The sequence below is a fragment of the Homalodisca vitripennis genome, chromosome 4 (assembly GCF_021130785.1).
Source record: "Homalodisca vitripennis isolate AUS2020 chromosome 4, UT_GWSS_2.1, whole genome shotgun sequence".
In the NCBI taxonomy this organism is placed as follows: domain Eukaryota; kingdom Metazoa; phylum Arthropoda; class Insecta; order Hemiptera; family Cicadellidae; genus Homalodisca; species Homalodisca vitripennis.
Genome location: NC_060210.1, coordinates 70,463,538 through 70,483,330, shown reverse-complemented (window position 1 = coordinate 70,483,330; position 19,793 = coordinate 70,463,538). Strand labels below are relative to the sequence as shown.

Genomic DNA, 19,793 nt, shown 5'->3' with positions numbered 1-19,793 from the left:
TTGTACTAGACAATGCTCAGGTCTCCCATAGTGATGATAGTAGTTATCTTCCTCATGTTTGGTGTTCTCATTTATCTATCATTTATTTATATCTCATTTATTTATCACAGAGACCAAATCAAATGGAAACTCTATAAACATCTGTGAGTTATAAGGCGTACATTATGTTATAAAATAATTTATGGAGAATAAATGGAGAAACATTATATAAAGAAGATGTTTAAAAAAATAAAATGCAGATTTAATAAAAGTTACATCTTGCCTCATTCAAATTATTACCTGGTTTCGTAACATTACCTTGTTTTTATTAGTTGTTCTAAATAAATATACACATTGTTCTAAACAAACTCATACTAATTGTATAGTATGGTAGACGGTTAAAAATATCCTCAAAGGTGAAAGATATAAAATGAATAATGAACTTCATTTGGAAATGGTGAATATGGTACCAGATAGAGGAGACACCATTGTTTTTTCAAGATGTAATAAGTGAAGGCAAGATGCTTTGTTATTGTTAACCTGACACAAAGATTGGTGGTCCTTCCATAAAAGTTTGTTATTCAAAGCTCACAGAAAATTTCTAATTTTTATTACATACAGATATATAGGAGGTAATAGAAGAGTAATTCTTCAGTTGAATGTTTTGTCGGCATATTGAATTTTAATTGTAAATGTTTACATGGTAAAACGACAATTATTTTAAAATTTCTTAGTTCTTAAAATGTAGTAAAATTAATCTAAGCATATAGCAATTTTCATTGTGTATATTCATATAAAGTGACATGCTGAAATGAATTGGTATTATTGTAAATGAGAGATAAAGGCCGAGTCCCGAGTGTTCAGAGTACGTGATGGCAGAGCAGTTACAGTCAAAGCTGTCTCAGCAAGGATAACACAAGGACATAGATTAATGAAGATGGTCACATATTGTCTACATAGCCGTCATGATCCACCTCAGCTTGTTTCTCTCTCTAGTTGCATTGGTAAACATTCTGTATATATATATATATATATATATATATATATATATATATATATGATACTCTTATTTACACTTAGCGTATGATTAATATATGATTTAGCTTTAGTTGTGAATATTCTCTTGTCTGATTCATGTTATTTATATCTTGTGAGATGTAAATTATGCAATATCCTAATAATCCTTTAAGGAAGAAAAATAGAAGTAATCATATCATTTTATTTTGTGTTCATTCAATTGGTAATTCTTTTAAAACTACCTTTCAAGCTAATTGATTATACATTAAAATTAGCATTTCTGATTTAGAACTGCATCATGATGAAATATATTGTTTAACCATTCCATTATGCCGTTAGTTAACTAAGACTAATAGTAACTAATAGTATATTGTGCGTTAATTGCCTGAATACCTAAAAATCAAGGTGTTTTAATATTAACTAATGTTACCTTATTTCTTTAGAGCTATTTATACCACTTGCGGTTAATTCCAAACATCGCCAGTTTAAAACTATTTGTTGCACATTTCACTTCTACAAATTGTTCCAAAAGTGATCACAAATTGGCGGATTATCGTGGTGTTTTACATCTTAGTAAAATGTATTATAGAATAAGAAAACATGATAAAAAGAAGCAAAATAATTATTACATTAAATTAAAAAACTCATTATTACTTAAAATATGACAGAATATTATAATGATAGAATATTAAGACAACAGTAATGGCAAGTCCTTAATTAAATGAATTATTAGAGTAATATATTAAAATTAATTAATAATATATTTATAATTTAATTTCTTCATATGTTGACCTAGCAACTCTCAAAATGCTGACATGAGGTTAGGTTTGAGGTGTAGGTTGCTGAACAGCAAACTACATAACATCCATAAATTATGATGTTTCACAATGTATTTTATATATTAAAAAACTAGAAAAGCAGCACTAATAATTTGTCCACATGCTGTCTTTATTTTTTCCTAAATGCTATCACTAGATTAAATGATTTTAGCTATGTATATTGTCAACTGGAATCGTTTTTCTACAAAATAAATGTGCAAGTTTATATATTTTTTATTTGTAACAAGTTCGTCTTTATTTTGTATATTTTGAATGTTTATTTGAGTGAGTTAAGTGAAGTGCTATGCTGTGCTGCTGAATATGAGAAAAGTAAACAAAGAATTTTGTTTCGCAAAAATACAGTTGACTTCTCAACATGCAATCAATGGTAAGCGATTGTAATTATTTAATTATTCTGTTGATTTTCCTGAGAATTTTTTAGAAGCTTTCCTTTCAAAGTTCTTCATAAAAACATTAAGCGTAAATATCTCAATAATGCCATTTTTCTGTAATTAGGCCTTTGCGTTATAAAGCTATATACCAAATATGACCTCATTACAACAACGTGTTCTCAAATTAAAAATACTTAAGTGGAAAATCAAAATGTTGGCTACTTGGGAAGTTATTGAGTTTTCAAAAGTTTAATATGAAATTTTGATTTGTCTTTGGTCCAGAAATAATACATGAAAATATTGGTAGAGTTTTGGGTTACACTGTATAATATTTGGCTCATTGTTAATTGTTATGTACTGATTATTTACTTTTAACATATACTTGCAAAACTCTTAAAACATGTCACACTACAGGTGAATGTGTTAAAAGAATTTTTAATCTGTTTTAAAGTTGTATACAAATCTTTAAAAAACAAGGTTTGTTTAAGGTTAGGGAAAGCAAATAAATTTTTATTAAAAGTGTTCGATGAATCTTCAATATTAAATAATATGTAAAAGTAAAATGAACTTTTATAAACAGATTTTAAAATGTTACAAATATATAAATGGTCAGTTGTTTGTCTTGTAGTCAAGTCCATCATAACTCTTATCAAACGTGTGTGATAAAATCTGATAAAAGGAAAATAGTCTGTATAATATATTCAATTAACTTATTTTCTCAAAAATATATGCTTTAATTAAAAAAAATTTAATTTAAAAAGGAAGTTGTGGCAGTATATATGTGTTTACAAAATATTAACCCTGGAACTGGCCATCATTTTTCCCAAAATGGCAGGCACTTTTTGGTGATTTTGTAAGGGTTTTGTATTTTAATCACTGCTCATCTATTTTTTAAGATAAAAACATTTTAAAAACATCAATGTCTTTAGAAATAAATGCAGTTTCCCAAAAAAATATTAAAGATTGAATCATTTAATATACTTTTATTTTTTTACAGATTAACGTAAAAATATTAGTACAGAATAAATTTTTTCTCAAAATGTATAGCACCCTCTCAGGTAATATGAAAGTTTTTAGAATAATTTTAAAATATACAAAAGTTTGCTTATGTACCTCAATTACAAATAAAAAAAAAATATTTAGGTAAAAGAAGTTTATTGGTACTTTTGGATAATATATCTATAAAAACTACAAAATCTGAAAAAAAGTTTGTATAGCACTATTATGTATACCATTGTGACATTTTGGAATCTATTGGATGAACAAATATTTTTTTCTAAGAGATAAATATATGTAGAAGAGAAAAATATGATATTTATAGAAGTTTACATTGTATAAGATATTTTTATATGGCAAGAAACTTTTTTTTTAATTTTTACAAAAGTCAAAATTGTGAAATAAATGCCTAACTTTTTTAGCTAACAATTTTCTTTTCATCCAAATATTATTTACAAAGATAGTACGTTTATTGAAGTTTTAAAAAATGTACAATGTATTTTTATCTCTATTATTTTTTTGTTAAAAAAATAAAACAAGCTATGGTCATAGAAATAAAACGCTAATACCCTCAGAAAAAGTAAAAAAAACTTTTTTACTTTTATAATAAATACCTTTGCATAAATTTAAATCAAAATTTAATTTTAATTAAAATTAAGTTGTCTACAAAATAATAAAACACTAAACCTACGTGAACATAGGCTTATTATCAGTTTCACAAAAATCCAACCTATTTGCTAAAACACATTTTTCACTTCACTAATTAAAAAAAACAAAAAACAAACTTTTATTTATACACACTAAAAGTCTAAAATATCCAAATAAATAGCAAGCGATACACTAATACCGGCAATGGCGCAATAACAACAAAGAAATCAACACGGCAACCATGCGATGCGTTGTTTCTTCTCTACTGGCTAAGTCGGTGATTGCGCAAAAGAACAAAAATAAAATACTAGTTCATATTCTTCGTTGTCTATTATACTGTTGCTTAGAGCAATTCTTCTTCTTTGTTTTGGTATGATTTTCACTATTTCCAGACAACAATAAAGTAACAAAAATAACAAAATTTAATGAAGCTATTTTCGACGCATTAGGCATTTTGGGATTTTACAAAACACGAGCTTTTCAAACGCTTATTTTAAAAACATTTATTTTCCTACTGGCTATTTAAAAGATGTTCCTGAAAGCCAAGAATACACTGTTTTCAATGACGACACTTACGATCGTGTAGAACGTAAACTCACGATAGGGAATTTTTATAAACATACGGTAATTTTAACTTGTTCGGAAATTACGCAAACAAATGGCAATCGGAAATGTGAACATCCAAGTTTAGAATTTTATAATGAAAGATTTAACTTAACTATAGAGCGTTTTATGATATAATATGAAACCTTGAATCTTTATCTTTAGACTTACGTATGTTTTACTTCAAACAAAGTAAAAATAGACTTGCTGTGAGAGATCATATTACGACATAGTTAATGCGTCGAAAATAGCTTAGTGCCATTTTGAAACTGCAGTTAATGCGTCGATAATCGCTTAAAGCCAGTTGCAGGGTTAAGCCAATTTTCTAACCTTTCTTGGATTCGGTTAAAACCGTTATGAATACCTAAGTACGTTATTCATTTTAAAAGCTCCTAGTACAAGGGCTCAGAAGGTGATTTGATGGTAAATTCTTCATTATTCTTCATTACTATAAATTAATCACTTAAATGTATTAAAAAATTAAATTATTGAATGAAATATTTACCAATTTACTACATTCCAAATTTCAGCATGATCAATTGCTGCTTTCTAAAAATATTTATTGGTGGTTATAAACATGTAGGTACACATGTTCACAAACATCTTTTATAAAATTGAAAAAAAAAAAAAAACATTAACAAATCTGTTTAGTAAATTTCCACAAAAATCTCACGTTTCTCTAAATTATCAGAGATTATTATTGTCTGTTTGGCTGAAAACAGTAGTTTAAAATAATATATGCACAATATTTTTAATAACCACATAATAAAAACTCAACTAATTTGTTGGGTGGTTTGATCATAATTAGCATATTTAATTAAGAGGCTGTGTAAAGTGTCATAATAAATGGACAGTCTTCAAAAATGTTTTGGCTTAAAAAGTTTGTACAAGAAAACTATCAAAAATTATAATTAAAATTTTTTTGAAACAAATTCAACAATGACACTTGTTTTCTTTATGGCTATTCATAAGGAATGGTCATGATATAAATCATGCACAGTGTTAAATAATGTTAAAATTATGTTGAAAATTCAATTTCAAACTAGCTGAATTACAGGAGCACTTTGTACTACTTCCAATGTAAGTTGGCCTTACAGAGTTGCCCAACCTTCCCAGTATCATCTTGCTTATTTCATACCAATTATATTATTTGTATATTGTAGATGAATTTTTATTTCATGCAGTTACACAGACGGAAGTTACAACAATTATGGAGTGTGCTTGTGAGAATCTTCGTCTGTAATATAGGAGTAAGACGATTAGCATTTTCATAGATAATCAGGCAGCATTGAAGGTGTTGGGTTTAATTACTGGACATGGTCCCTAAGGAAACATCTTCACAGAGTCGGTGTTCTTCGGGAGGATCCACTCTATAGAATGTGTGTGAAATTCATTTTCACATTGTAGTGTGTGTTCTTGTAGAAAGAGATGAAGTTGAGTAATAACTAAACTATGTAATTTGAGATTATGACAGTGGTGTCTATTCATGCTATTAAGACAATGACATTTTTAACTCTTTACAAATTCAAAATTTCCATGAAACTGTTAATTTCTCTGGCCCACAGTGGTAAACCAGTAATCTTTTAGTCTACCTTATGACCAGCTTGTGTACTCTTAACACCATGCATGAATAAAGGTATTCAGACTCATGCAATGCACTTCTCACTCAACTTATAATGGAAAGCTACTGAAATGGCAGGGATAATACAAAATACAAGCTTTATAACTTACCAAGCATCAAATAGGGATTATGAAAGTCAGACAGATGGAGGTACCTATGGTACTAGGAGGGATTGCATATATTGCTTTAACTCGATACTTTTTGGCATGAATTCTAATCAGAATTGGCTTTATGAAAAACCTTGGTACAAGTGATGAAATAGGCTTTTGGGGAGATTGCAGTTATATTTTTGTACAGTTTACAAACAGTACAAGATAACCAACTGTATCAGTATACTTTTACACTATATATGAGAATCAAGAATTTTGTATTGCCATCCTACATGATTTATGTATTAATAAAAATCTAACTAAAAACTTGACAAACCATTACAAGATTCCTCAACAGAATAATATGCTTTTTTCTTAGCTCCTGTAACATAATATCTTTCAAGTTTTTTTACAATTGGTATTTATTATTACATAAATATGTTAACAAGTATTATGCCAAAACATGAGCTGGGTTTTAATTAGGCTAACATAGTCTAGATCAAGTAGGTCACAGTGCTATGATCGTTAGCATTGATTCTTAGATAGAGTAAACCAAAATTTTATCAACATGCATTAAGCATGTCATATAATACTACAAGGTAATAAGTATACCATGCCTTCCAGTAAAATTTTTTAGAAGATATTTATATGTTCAGTATGGGTGACACCATGATGACGTGTACATGTGTTTGTATTAACCACACAATTTTTTACTTTTTTATAATATATCTTGCTAACAGCTATAAAACATGTTTATTTAATAATACCACAGTCCACTAAATATAGTTGCACAGCTTATTAGTGAGTTTTGTTGTCTGGCACAGTGACACTCAAGCTCAGAGCTGATTACTACATTCGTTTATATGGAGATTAATGCTTGTTCTTACCCATTAGACAAAAACTGTTGCTAAATGTTATTTTTTTATTTATATTGCATTACTCAGAGCCCTGTTTATTATTAAACGGTTTAGACTATGTTTAAATTATGAGGTAGAATATATATATACAGGGTGTCAATTAAGTCTGAAACCTCTTTTTTAATTTTTAAACCACAATATAAAAAAATACCAAATTTCACACGTGCTTACTGGTGATAGTAACGCACATATCTGCCCAATTACCGACCAGATAATCCCTTTGGGGTACGGTCCACAAGGAGTCAGACAAAATTCTTAAATAGCAGCATAGGTCAAGTTTGGTATCCAATTAAAGGTCTTACTTAGCAGAGTACAATGCCGCAAACCGGACATAAAAAGGTGGATTCATTCAGTAGTTATAGCTATTTGAATTTTACAACAATTGAACAATGTAAATTATTAAGTATTACAAGTAAACACCAATTTTTAAGTACCTGTGATCAAAGTAAGTGTTCAAAATGTTCCCCTACCATCGTCTGGCAATGTCCTAGGCGGTTGTAAAAGCCATCCACTGCATTTTGAAGGTAGTCACGAGGAATATCTTGAGGTTCTTGGACTATGAGATTTCTTAGGTGCGCCAAATCTCGAGGCTTAGTACGATAAACTTTATCTTTGAGGTATCCCCAAAGAAAAAAATCCAGCAGAGATAAATCAGGGGAACGAGCAGGCCACTCTACTGCACCACGTCTTCCAATCCATCTGTGAAGGAATATTGTATCCAAGTATTCTTTAACAAGGAGAGCAAAGTGTGGTGGCGCGCCATCTTGTTGGAAATAAATTCTTTGAAATTGTTGACCAAGAGCAGCTTGTAGTGCAGGAATTATCTCATTTTGGAGCATTGCTAGATACGAGTCACCATTTAAATTACCATTGATAAATAATGGGCCTATAATTTGATTTTCTATAATACCTGCCCAAACGTTAAGTTTCTGTAGATGCTGTGTATGACTCAATCTGCCACTTTCACATTCTAACAGTAGTTGTGTTATTGGTAATAATTATTGGTTCCTGGCTTCGATTACTACATTGTCAGATGATGGGAGGGGAACATTTTGAACACTTATTTTGATCACAGGTACTTATAAATTGGTGTTTACTTGTAATACTTAATAATTTACATTGTTCAATTGTTGTAAAATTCAAATAGCTATAACTACTGAATGAATCCAACTTTTTATGTCCGGTTTGCGGCATTGTACTCTGCTAAGTAAGAACTTTAATTTGATACCAAACTTGACCTATGCTGCTATTTAAGAATTTTGTCTGACTCCTTGTGGACCGTCCCCCAAAGGGATTATCCGGTCGGTAATTGGGTAGATATGTGCGTTACTATCACCACTAAGCACATGTGAACTTTGGTATTTCTTTCTATTATGGCTCAAAAATTAAAAAAAAGAGGTTCCAGACTTAATTGACACCCTGTATATATGTATATATATATATAGCTATTTATGTCATAGAATCAAAATTAAAGGATATGTATGTTAAATAAGATTTATGTTACAATTGTATATAAACATATATAGTTTTAATTTATTAGTAAAAGTTCTTGCTCGGGTTTTTGATAAAGTTCAGTTGAATTTTATCAGAATATGTTGAATTCAAGCTATTAGCCCTACTAATATTTTCAGTCTATATTTCCAATTTAGTTTTAATTCTTTTAACAGGGAGGTTAGTTTAACTTTAAAGTTTTCTCTTGGACATTAACGTGGGTGGTTTGCCAGAAACACCAAAAAGAGTGTGGGAATTGCATTCCATATTAATTTATTTTTATTTATATTCTACTAGCGGGCCCGGCGCGCTTTGCTGCGCATTTCAATAATTTTTTGCAAAAGTTGCCCGCGGCTTCGCACGCAATTTCCCGTTGAAAACAGTACACTATATTCACTTATTCTTTTTCTATCACATTCTAAACATTGCTGAGATAATTGATAGTCGTTCCATCGTGAGCCTCTTGGGCGTATTATGAAGGTATGTACCATATTCCTGCCTCTATCTAGCTGTTACCCACGGCTTCGCACGCAAATCTTAAGAACCGAAGTCCTTATATTACTTAGTAAATTTTTTTTTTACTATAATAAATTTTAGATTAAATTAGTTATATCTCCGATGCCACGATTGAGCTTGCTTTGTTGTCTCGATCGAGAGAATATGTACACACGGAGTTTTGAGAACCATACTTCTGTCGAAAAAAAACAACTAAGGTTGATTTTATAACATTCTTTATATTTGTAGCCAACGTAAGATAGTAATTATGATATCTGCATTACTCTTCTGATCAAGCATGAGCATGGTTTATATTAAATAAATATTGCAGTTAAAGGTGAATTTTTACGTCAAATTTGAATTGTATTATCTGGATAGTAAAGTCTATGTTTAACAGTGATTGCAAAAACAGTTTAAACAAAATTTGTCGTTTCTCTTAAGCTTACTCTATGCTTTAAAACTATAAGTGTAATATATGTTTACAAAGAACAGCTGATTAAAAATTTGAAAAGACGTTAACATATGTTTGCTGCAATGCATTTCTTATGGGTATTTCTGTAACCAGTGGGGCGGAATCCTGAATCGGGAAAGGGATGGGCATAGCTTATAAACCTTCTCCGTGGAAAAATACATATACGTACAAATTTTCATCATGATCGGTCCAATAGTTCACGATTCCATAAAGGACAAACATACAAACATTCATTTTTATATATATAGATTAAGAGAGTTCAAAATGCCACGAATAAAACTTTATATTGACATGAAGATACAATAAATTAATGTTTGTTAGGTAAATCTTCCCTCCTACTATATACAACCCATTTTCTAGATCATTTTGCATCTTTCGGTATTCTAAAAAATGACAACTCTGGTGATTTCTTTCTGTTAATTGTAGAATTAATTGCACTGCATACATTACCTCACAATAAATACAATTTAACGTGAGATTGACCATTAAATACAATAAAACACTCAAAGAGGACAATGTTAACGACTGATAGTTGATGAGAACAGCGATGTGCTTGCTAACCGCCAGGTTGCGCTTAATGTCATCTGCTTGTTGGACTTTTGCACCAAAGCTTAGTAACTGTATATAGTAGACTTTGATAATACCCAAATGACTAGTTTCTAGAAATTAGTCTTCAAAGTATTTTAAGATTTTTATAAACTGAATTTTAGCTGCTATAAGCTAGCTGTTATTATCACATGACTTGGATAGTACTTTTATGCAAAAAGTAACTTTTATCTATAAGAATTATGATGTTTACTAAATTTATATAAGTGGCAATAGCCTAATTTAATTTCAATAAATATTGAATCACAAATATTTATTGAAATTATGATGTTTAGCAACATCTATATAAACTAATACAAGTCCACATATCAATAGATTAAATTCTACTATTTAGTCAATATGAGGCATTTCAACACTGTTAGTACGAATGACACCATGGTATAGTCATTACTTTTTATATCGAAAAATTATTTATTCACAAAGTTGATAATACTCAGGAATTGTAATGCTAAATGAATACAATTAGCTATAAAACGAAGTTTCGGGTTTCAAGTGTTATACCACCTCTGGTTTGGGCTGGGATTAAACGCGTAAAAAAACTATCAAAAAAATTAAATTGTAATATTTAATAGATGATATTGTTTTTCTAGTTTCTAATTAATTAATTAACTCTTGTAATGGTGACACTAAGCATGTGAAAACTACAGATTTCTGTTATGTAAATATTCATTTATTCAGATTCTATTTGTCTATGTTTTAGTTCAGAATGGTCTCTATTTTATTTGATTACTTGTTATAGTACTTTATATACTTTTTAAAATTAAGATGCAGTTTTGTGAAGCTATACAGTTTCTTAATATTCCTCTAATCATTATGTAAAATATTATTGCCATGTATTTTAACAAATTGTATCTGAATTTCAATACCAAGATTTTACTTGTAAAATATGTACAATGGTAAAAATACAACATTTATTTGCCGCTCAAGAAAATACAATCCAGCAGCAAAGGAGATGGACATGATAGTTGAAAATGCTTCGGTTTGTTGCTTGAAGCCGAAGTGATGTCTTACTGAAGAATGCAAGCATTGCTGGTGTAGTCGCTGCTGGAAGTAGCTGTGCTGACAATACTAGAATGTTTGAAATAAACACAACAAAAAAGTAGAGCAAGGCACCATTGTATGATTGAGTTTATCCTCTCTTTTATTCAGTAAATGCATTCCTTGCAACATTAGCAAAAATAATTTATTTCAATGATTTTTGCAACTTTAAGATGTCCAAAAATATATGATAAAATTTAAAAAGTTGGAAAATCACTATTAGAATGATTAAGTATTATTTCCAACTAGGAAAATCATATTACTACTATATGCATTTGTTTAATCTTACAATTATCAATACTTAATGTCTGTTGCTGAAGTTGTGTGTGCCTTAAGTCCTTTCCAAATCTGAATTGATACATTTTGTATTACTAAGAATTCTGATTTCTCTTTAAGAGTCGACTGTACTGGTAGCCATTTTGATTTTAGTCCCATAAGAAAACTGCAAACAATTTTACACCCTTATTAATGGTCATAGAAGTATGGGAAATGTCTTTATTAAAAAATATAATTAATATGTGTCAGAACAGTTTTAGTTTTTCATTATTTTTGTTTCTTTAAAATACTTCAATTTATGTACTCATTATTATAAGTGAAGCTATTAGAGTAAAAGAGTTGGATTTTGTGAAAATGTTAACCTGTGCAATTGTCTGTAAACATAAATCCTGATAAAATAATCTAATTTTGACCAAATATGGCATTCAGATTTGGTTGCTAAATACTTGAATAAATCTTTTAATTTGTATTTTTAGTTTTTACTCTAAAAATAAGTCCTCAGCTAAGGATTTTTCTTGAACATTCCTTCTGATTGTGATAAAAAATGCTTTTTATTGTTTCTCAATATGTAATAAATGTTTTGAAGAGTAATTTTAAATTTTAGTAGATGCAAACTTTAATGCTTAAAATTAAGAATGTTGGTAATGGCTAACTTATGGAAACTACCTAATGACTCAATTAAAAAAAAAATTCAAATTTGTTCTTAAAATTATGCCCAGATGCAATATTTATGAGGGATTTAGAAAGATAAATCTTTGGTCTATGGTATGGAAAAAAATCTTAGCCAATTCCAGCCTCACTCTGTAGTAGTGAGCTGTGTCTTTCATAATGGTTACTGCGGTGTAAAATATCCAAGTCAGCAAAGAATGTCTCAAGCCTCTCGCACAGATACTAAGACTCCCCAAGTTTCGTGGCCTTGTGAATCATGAAGTACTACATCAATATAAACAACACCATTCTTGAAAAACGTTGATGGAATGTTAAATAATAATGACTGCAATGTAATTCAGATTCCTATGTTATGAAAATAATCTCGATTGAAGATCAAAACTGTCAAAAAACAATCTGAATGTCTTTACAAGTTTCATACCACATTTAGAACTATGATCACCTCTCAATGTCACATCAATTTTGCTTGTTTTTTTAGCTCTGAATTGAGCCAGCCCAGCATTATAATCTGCAGAGAATGGGTGAAGAAGAGCTGTTTTCACTGCATTGTTAGTTTAAAATGTAATAATTATGCATTGCTCTGATTAATTTACTTAAGGGTCTGCACTTAGAAAAATTGAGATGTTGATGTACGACAACAAAACTGTAATAATTGCGTAGGTAAAATGGATCTATGTTCTATCTTCTCCATGTTTGTATTTTCTGTAGAACTAGTTTAGTAGCTTGGAAAGTTCCACCACAGGAGAAATTCACTCTACCCTATATGTATTTTTTTATAATAATCAAAGGAGACCTTTGGAGCAAGTTTTGGGTTCCTCTAAAGATCTTCATATTTTTCAGTTTGTTTCTCGATTTACTTCAAATGTCATTGTAATGAAATTTTTTATCATCAATCGAATAGCTTTCCCCCTATTATTTTAAATGGAGTTCTTTCTACATAAATGGCATTTTAAAAGATTGAATCAATTAATCCCATGATTAGACAAATTGACAAACATTCTATATCATCACTATATCTGGTTGAGATTTCATATAGTTTAACTACCCTATGTATGGTTCTTTATTTCTCTTTTAAGAGCTCTTGGTTATGTTCATTTGGTTTTCTTGTATGCCTACCAACAAGATTTTTAGTTATTTTATTAGCTACTTATATTCCTTCCTGCAATGGATTTATAATATAATCAATTTATTAGAAGAATCAAATGTGTTCAAACATAATTTATTAACTGTTTATTTTATGTTTAGACCAATTAAAACTAATTTTATTTTTACAGGGCTCATGCAACATTTTCCCCCAACCACTTCCTTCTGGTAGTCTCATTAGAAGGACATCAAGTGATGGTGACAAGCAAGTATTCATCAACAAAGAGGTCCTTCACCAACTGATCAGAAACCTTTTCTCTTCAAACCCTAATAAAGTTGAGCAAACCAACAGCAATGGGCCATCTATAGATTCAGATGGTGAAGGTGGGGATAGCACTCAAGACCTATCATTGGAATCAATACAACCTTCATCATCATACCCTTCTATACGACAACACAAGCAAGAGTTGCTTTCAAATGATCTTTCAAATCTAAAACCAGATCAGAAAGTATTTTCAAATCAATATCAAAAGCATGAATTTGCTTCATCTCCAAATCGATACCCAACACAAGATGAGAGACCTATTAAGTTGTATCAAAGCCCAGAAAGAGAACCACCTGCTATGATGCCAGAAACATTTATTGATAAAACAAACTGCAATGAACAACAACAAAATTCACAGTACACAACCCTAAATGTTAACCAACAACCCAAACAAAAGGAAATTCTGAAAGTATATCAACCATCTATTGAGACTGCTCCCTGTACTGAATTTCAGAGCACAAACATTTTAAAGAACTACCAATATCCTCAACAATTATCTCCTGATGTACATCAACTCGAAAAATATGAATATAACCCAGATGAATACATAAAAGTGACTCAAGATAGTTTCCAACAAGCTTCAAACTATCAACAACAACTCATGCACAATAGTAAATTGGGAATCTCTCAAGTACCTACAACTGAGTCTACAGCTGCATCTCAGAGATTTGCAGCTCCAAAACACTACCAACCATTTTCACAAGGAATGTCTTCTGATGCTGTAAATCAACACAGACAATATGAATTCAACCCAGACGAAAACACAAAACTTATTCAAGATAGTTCTCAACAAACTCCGAACTATCAACAACAACCCATGCACAATAGTAAATTGGGAATCTCTCAAGTACCTACAACTGAGTCTACAGCTGCATCTCAGAGATTTGCAGCTCCAAAACACTACCAACCATTTTCACAAGGAATGTCTTCTGATGCTGTAAATCAACACAGACAATATGAATTCAACCCAGACGAAAACACAAAACTTATTCAAGATAGTTCTCAACAAACTCCGAACTATCAACAACAACCCATGCACAATAGTAAATTGGGAATCTCTCAAGTACCTACAACTGAGTCTACAGCTGCATCTCAGAGATTTGCAGCTCCAAAACACTACCAACCATTTTCACAAGGAATGTCTTCTGATGCTGTAAATCAACACAGACAATATGAATTCAACCCAGACGAAAACACAAAACTTATTCAAGATAGTTCTCAACAAACTCCGAACTATCAACAACAACCCATGTACAATAGTAAATTGGGAATCTCTCAAAAACCTACTGTGTTTTCAGCTGCATCTCAGAGATTTGAACTTCCAGGGAACTACCAATCATTTCCACAAGGAATGTCTTCTGATGCTGTAAATCAACACAGACAATATGAATTCAACCCAGACGAAAACACAAAACTTATTCAAGATAGTTCTCAACAAACTCCGAACTATCAACTACAACCCATGCACAATAGTAAATTGGGAATCTCTCAAAAACCTACTGTGTCTTCAGCTGCATCTCAGAGATTTGCACTTCCAGGGAACTACCAATCATTTCCACAAGGAATGTCTTCTGATGCTGTAAATCAACACAACAAATATGAATATGAAGATAGTTTTCAACAAACTCAGAACTGTCAACAACAGCCTATGCACAATAGTAAATTGGGAATGCCCCAAATACCTACTGAGTCTTCAGCTGCATCTCAGAGATTTGCAGCTCCAAAACATTACCAACCATTTTCACAAGGAATATCCGCTGATGCTGTAAATCATCACAGAAAATACGAATTTAACCCAGACGAAAACACAAATCTTACTCAACATAATTTTCAACAATTTTCGAAGAATGAACAGCAAAATGTCCAAGTAACACCATATGGTGTGGAACAACAGAAGCACAGTACTGTTTCCGTTAGTCCTAACCCAACGTTTGTACAAGCATTTATCCCTCAGACTTTTCAGAATTATGAAGATGAAGATGATGGAGAGTTCAGTTATCCCACAGTATCAAAACAGATCCAAACTGGGGCTATAAAAATAATTCGTGGACCAGTAACAGAGTAAAAAATGTTGTGATTAAATGTTAAGAGCTTGTTTTAGTGAAAGAACTTTGAATTTGTTTTGGATAATGAAAGTTCTCTTATTTTTTGTTGTAGAATTATGGGGCATTACTCATTTTATAAGGGTATAGTTAATACATATTCAAAAATTTTAGTTTTTCTAGGAAATTTTATCTTTTTTGAATATTTAATTAAAAAAGTAAAAAAAATAATTTTTAAAATAAATAAAAGTAAAAAACAACATTAAGTATTAATGCTTAATAAGGAATTAATTGTACCTTTAAAATAAGATATCTTCCATAATCTACATTATTATACAAAAATTTAACAGTGTCTGTCTGTGTATTCAAGTGTGTGTTAATCAAAAACTACCGGAGCAATTGTATTGAAAATTTACATGGGCATTCTTAGGGTCCCTGGTTAACATACAGGTCTATTACTATTTTAAAAATCCCTTTGGAATACGCCCCGTTGGTCTTGAAAATTCCCTTTGTTCTTTGTAAACTTATAATGTGACAACACAATCAAATGTTTTATTAATTTAAGTGCCATTTTAAATTTCTTTGTGTTGATAGTATTAGTAGAGTAAGCTTAAGATTAACAGCACTTCTTTTTTAAACTTCTTTGTAATCACCGATTAGCACAGAAGTCCAGTATTATCCAGATAATAAAGTAGGAAGTTTTAGTAAAAATATACTTTAAATTTTAAATTTGAGGAAACATTAACTTTGTAGTGCTTTATCATTAGTGTAATGCACATATCAAAGACAAAGTTACTATCTAACTTTTGCTATAGATTTAAAGACAGTCATAAAACACATCTTAGTTGTTTTTTGACTGAAAGCCTTTTAGACAAACACAACTATAGCACCAGAAATACCTTAGTCCAGAATAAACTGTAATGATCATAGGTATACATTTTTTGATTGAAATAGGCTTCTCAGGCTTGTGTAAGTGTAACTTATATATATTTATGATTGGGGCATCAACGCAAAATCAACTTCCATTTCAAAACGACACAGAGCCCTATTATTTGTTACATAATGAGTATGTTAACCAAAGCTAAAAATTGACTTCAGGATTTCACCATGTCAATAATTTCTCCTAAAATAATTTCATTGTTACTGAAGTCGTAAATAATGAAATATCGTGGAGAAATTCGAGTTGTTTCACGTTACTCATAAAAACTTTTTCAGGGCGAAATATTCAGCAGATTGGAATATTTTTCAGTGATTATCATCTAATTCAGAAGTGTTTAGAATATAATTTAAAATGAATATGGCCACTAAGTCCATGATTTTTAGTAAGAAATTGTGTGCAAAACTGTGGGTAACTGCTAGTTCTACAATCAAAAAAATAAAGACGAAGTAATTTAGGTTTAACGTCGTTTTAACACTAAATGTGAGATTACAGATTTTTATTTATTTTATTGTAAAGTTTAAACATTGTTGTTTATATTTTAAAACAATATTCAAATAAATAATTATTTTACAAAAAAAAAGATAATAATAAACTGGATTAAATAATGAAAAGGATAGGGTAGTTTTATTTAAGCCCATGTCTCTAATATACATAAATATAGAATGAAATGCCATTGCATGAACTAGGAATGAATGAATAAAACTTTGACAAAATAAATTGTTTCTAAAGTTTCATATAATACTGTATTAATGCCAGATGTGACATTTATTTGATCTAATATGGGTATGCATCATTAATAATGAGGTTAAATGTTTATAAGATGAAGTTTAATTGATGTAAACATAAATGTTTTAAGTAGATACATACTTTATGATAATATACAATTCTTACTTTGTTATTTCAGACAAGGGGAAATTGATTTATTAGTCAATAATTATTTTAATTAAAATATTTCAAATAAATGATAACATTGCTACAATTAAATTCCAGAACAAATAGTCAGTATACCTATTTTATTTACAGTATAACAATATGCATACAATTAAATTGAAAATATGTCGTTATTAAATACCTTTTCTCATCCTGTACCCAAGAATTGGCAAATGTTTACGCTAAGCTTTTGATGTACCAAGAGATGAACACACTATAACAGATCAAATATTTTACAGCTAACTGATCAGAGATCTATACAAATCCTTTCTTTTACTCATTCTTTTATCCATATGAAATTGCCAACATATTTCTCCAACAATTTTGAGTTTGTAGCACAAAGCAGTGCCAGTGGGTCAAGATCCGGGTCCTCAGTCCTGCGTATGCCCCACTATAAAACTGGTGCGTATGATAAGTAATTTATTTTGATATTTATATGTCTTTAAAACAAGTTGTTGAGAGGAAAATATTGTACTAAATTTGTTAGTGTTAGTAGCAAACAAAAAACTCACGGTATAAATATTACACTTTTGTAAATGTTACAGAAGGGCAGTTTAAATGAAAACGGCATGAACATTGCCTGAGTGCCAAGACTATTAAATCTACTCAAAGTATATGTGACAAAGTACATTCAACAGAACTTTTGTGATTAAAGTAAAATATGTAATATTTATTTTTTATTTTACTCAATTGAAGTTCTGCTGTTTAAGTGTTGTATATGTTGTAACATATGATTATAAGTTGATGTTATAAGTTTATTAAAATACACAACACAGCTTTATGTTTTTCTTTTATGTATACCATAATTAATATGACTATAAATTTTGTAAAGTTTTACATGAATTATACTGATTGTATTGTCTTTAAAATATGCACCATAAAGTAGCTTGTTTCTGTATTCATCTGACAAATTATATAGACAAATTAATGTAAATTATTGCATTTTAGAGAACAATCTGTAAAATGTCAAAAATAGCAAACGTGGACAAAATAGATTTCTTCTTAATCTCTTTATATGGAAACTCAACTATCTACCTAATTTAAAAAGTAATGTCTGTAAAAAAGTTTTATATTGTTATTGTAAAACAAAAATTGAAATAAATTAAGTTTAAATTCATCCACTTTATGCATACATTAGTCAATAATATATTTTTTGCCTGTCTAATGAATTTTGTAAAATAATTCTCAGTTTTTAGGTTATCATGTAATTAAAAATGCAATCTATGCTATACAACTGACCTTTTTCGCATGCAACCTCGTGAAGACTGTTACACAACATATTGTATGGCATACTTCCACCTAATAAAAAAATTAACTTGTTAATAATGAAACATCAACATTTACATTGCATTGTAGGAATGAGGTGTAAGCTATCTATGATGTTAAATGAGTGCTATTACCTGCCAAGCATTCATTATTATAAAGTAAAGTAAATTAAAGATGTCTTATTTTACCAGGCGAAGTTAGAGCTAAGAAGTCCTCTCTAACACTTAACCTGGGGACCAACTACTTAAAGGTGACTTCCGAACCACCACCAATGGCCGGACAGGTGGCCTGCTTGCAAGGACAGGATCGCTCAGCGGTCACACATCCAAGCCCAAGCAGCAGCCACTCTCGACGTAGCTTGATTATTATCTGCTGATCTCATGGTTATTTTCTCGCATGTCATCGAGGAGAGGGTACATCATGACAGCTTTGATTAGTTATTTGTCATTCATATTCAGCAATAAAAACATTTTTTAAACATTACAGAAAACACAGAAAGTAAAATGAACTGGCGAACACAATTCTAGAGTGAAAGGATGTGTCCCACCTCTGTCTAATGCTATTGTGGAGAATATTCTGGATCAGTGTAGTTTATTCCTGTTTGAAGAGAGGTAGTATCATCAGCAAATAGAACTATGTCAGACTTAACATTAAGAATTAAATCGTTATTAAATAATAAAAACAGTAAAGGACACAAAATGGACTCTTGTGAAACACTAGTCATCTTTCTCCATTTAGGGTTAAATACTTTGCTACTGTTATGATCTATTTTAGCTTTGTGTTATTTTGATCAAAGAGGATTTTAATATATAAGGATATAAAATTTAGGAAGTAAATCACTGTTAAAATACGTCAAGCGATAATTTGCACTAAGGGTTTTACAAGTATGAGATGAAGGTAAGTGATAATGTAAAATTTCCCTCACCAAAAGAAAAATTCCTTCAATTTCTGTACGAGTTGTACTTAAGTCAGATACTTCAGATACAGGATGCTTTGAAAGGCTATAAAAATATGTTATCAGGTTTACTTCTAAAATTGGTTTGAGGTGGAACCCATCATACTTTTATGGTGGAAATTTAA

At 30.2% G+C, this 19,793-nt stretch overlaps 1 protein-coding gene across 1 annotated transcript; it reads left to right on the top strand.

Moving 5' to 3' along the window:
* The first annotated feature begins 21 nt into the window (after positions 1-21).
* Positions 22-18,223, top strand: LOC124359491 (myb-like protein AA). The gene is made up of 2 exons (XM_046812259.1): positions 22-983; positions 13,402-18,223. The coding sequence occupies exons 1-2, from the start codon at positions 945-947 to the stop codon at positions 15,598-15,600; spliced, it is 2,238 nt and encodes a 745-aa protein (XP_046668215.1). The 5' UTR covers positions 22-944; the 3' UTR covers positions 15,601-18,223.
* Positions 18,224-19,793: the final 1,570 nt, after the last annotated feature.

Coding starts and splice junctions, on each gene's coding strand:
- LOC124359491 (XM_046812259.1), top strand. CDS start 945: ATGATCCACCTCAGCTTGTTTCTCTCTCTAGTTGCATTG. Junction 984..13,401: donor TTCTCTCTCTAGTTGCATTG/GTAAACATTCTG, acceptor TTATTTTTACAG/GGCTCATGCAACATTTTCCC.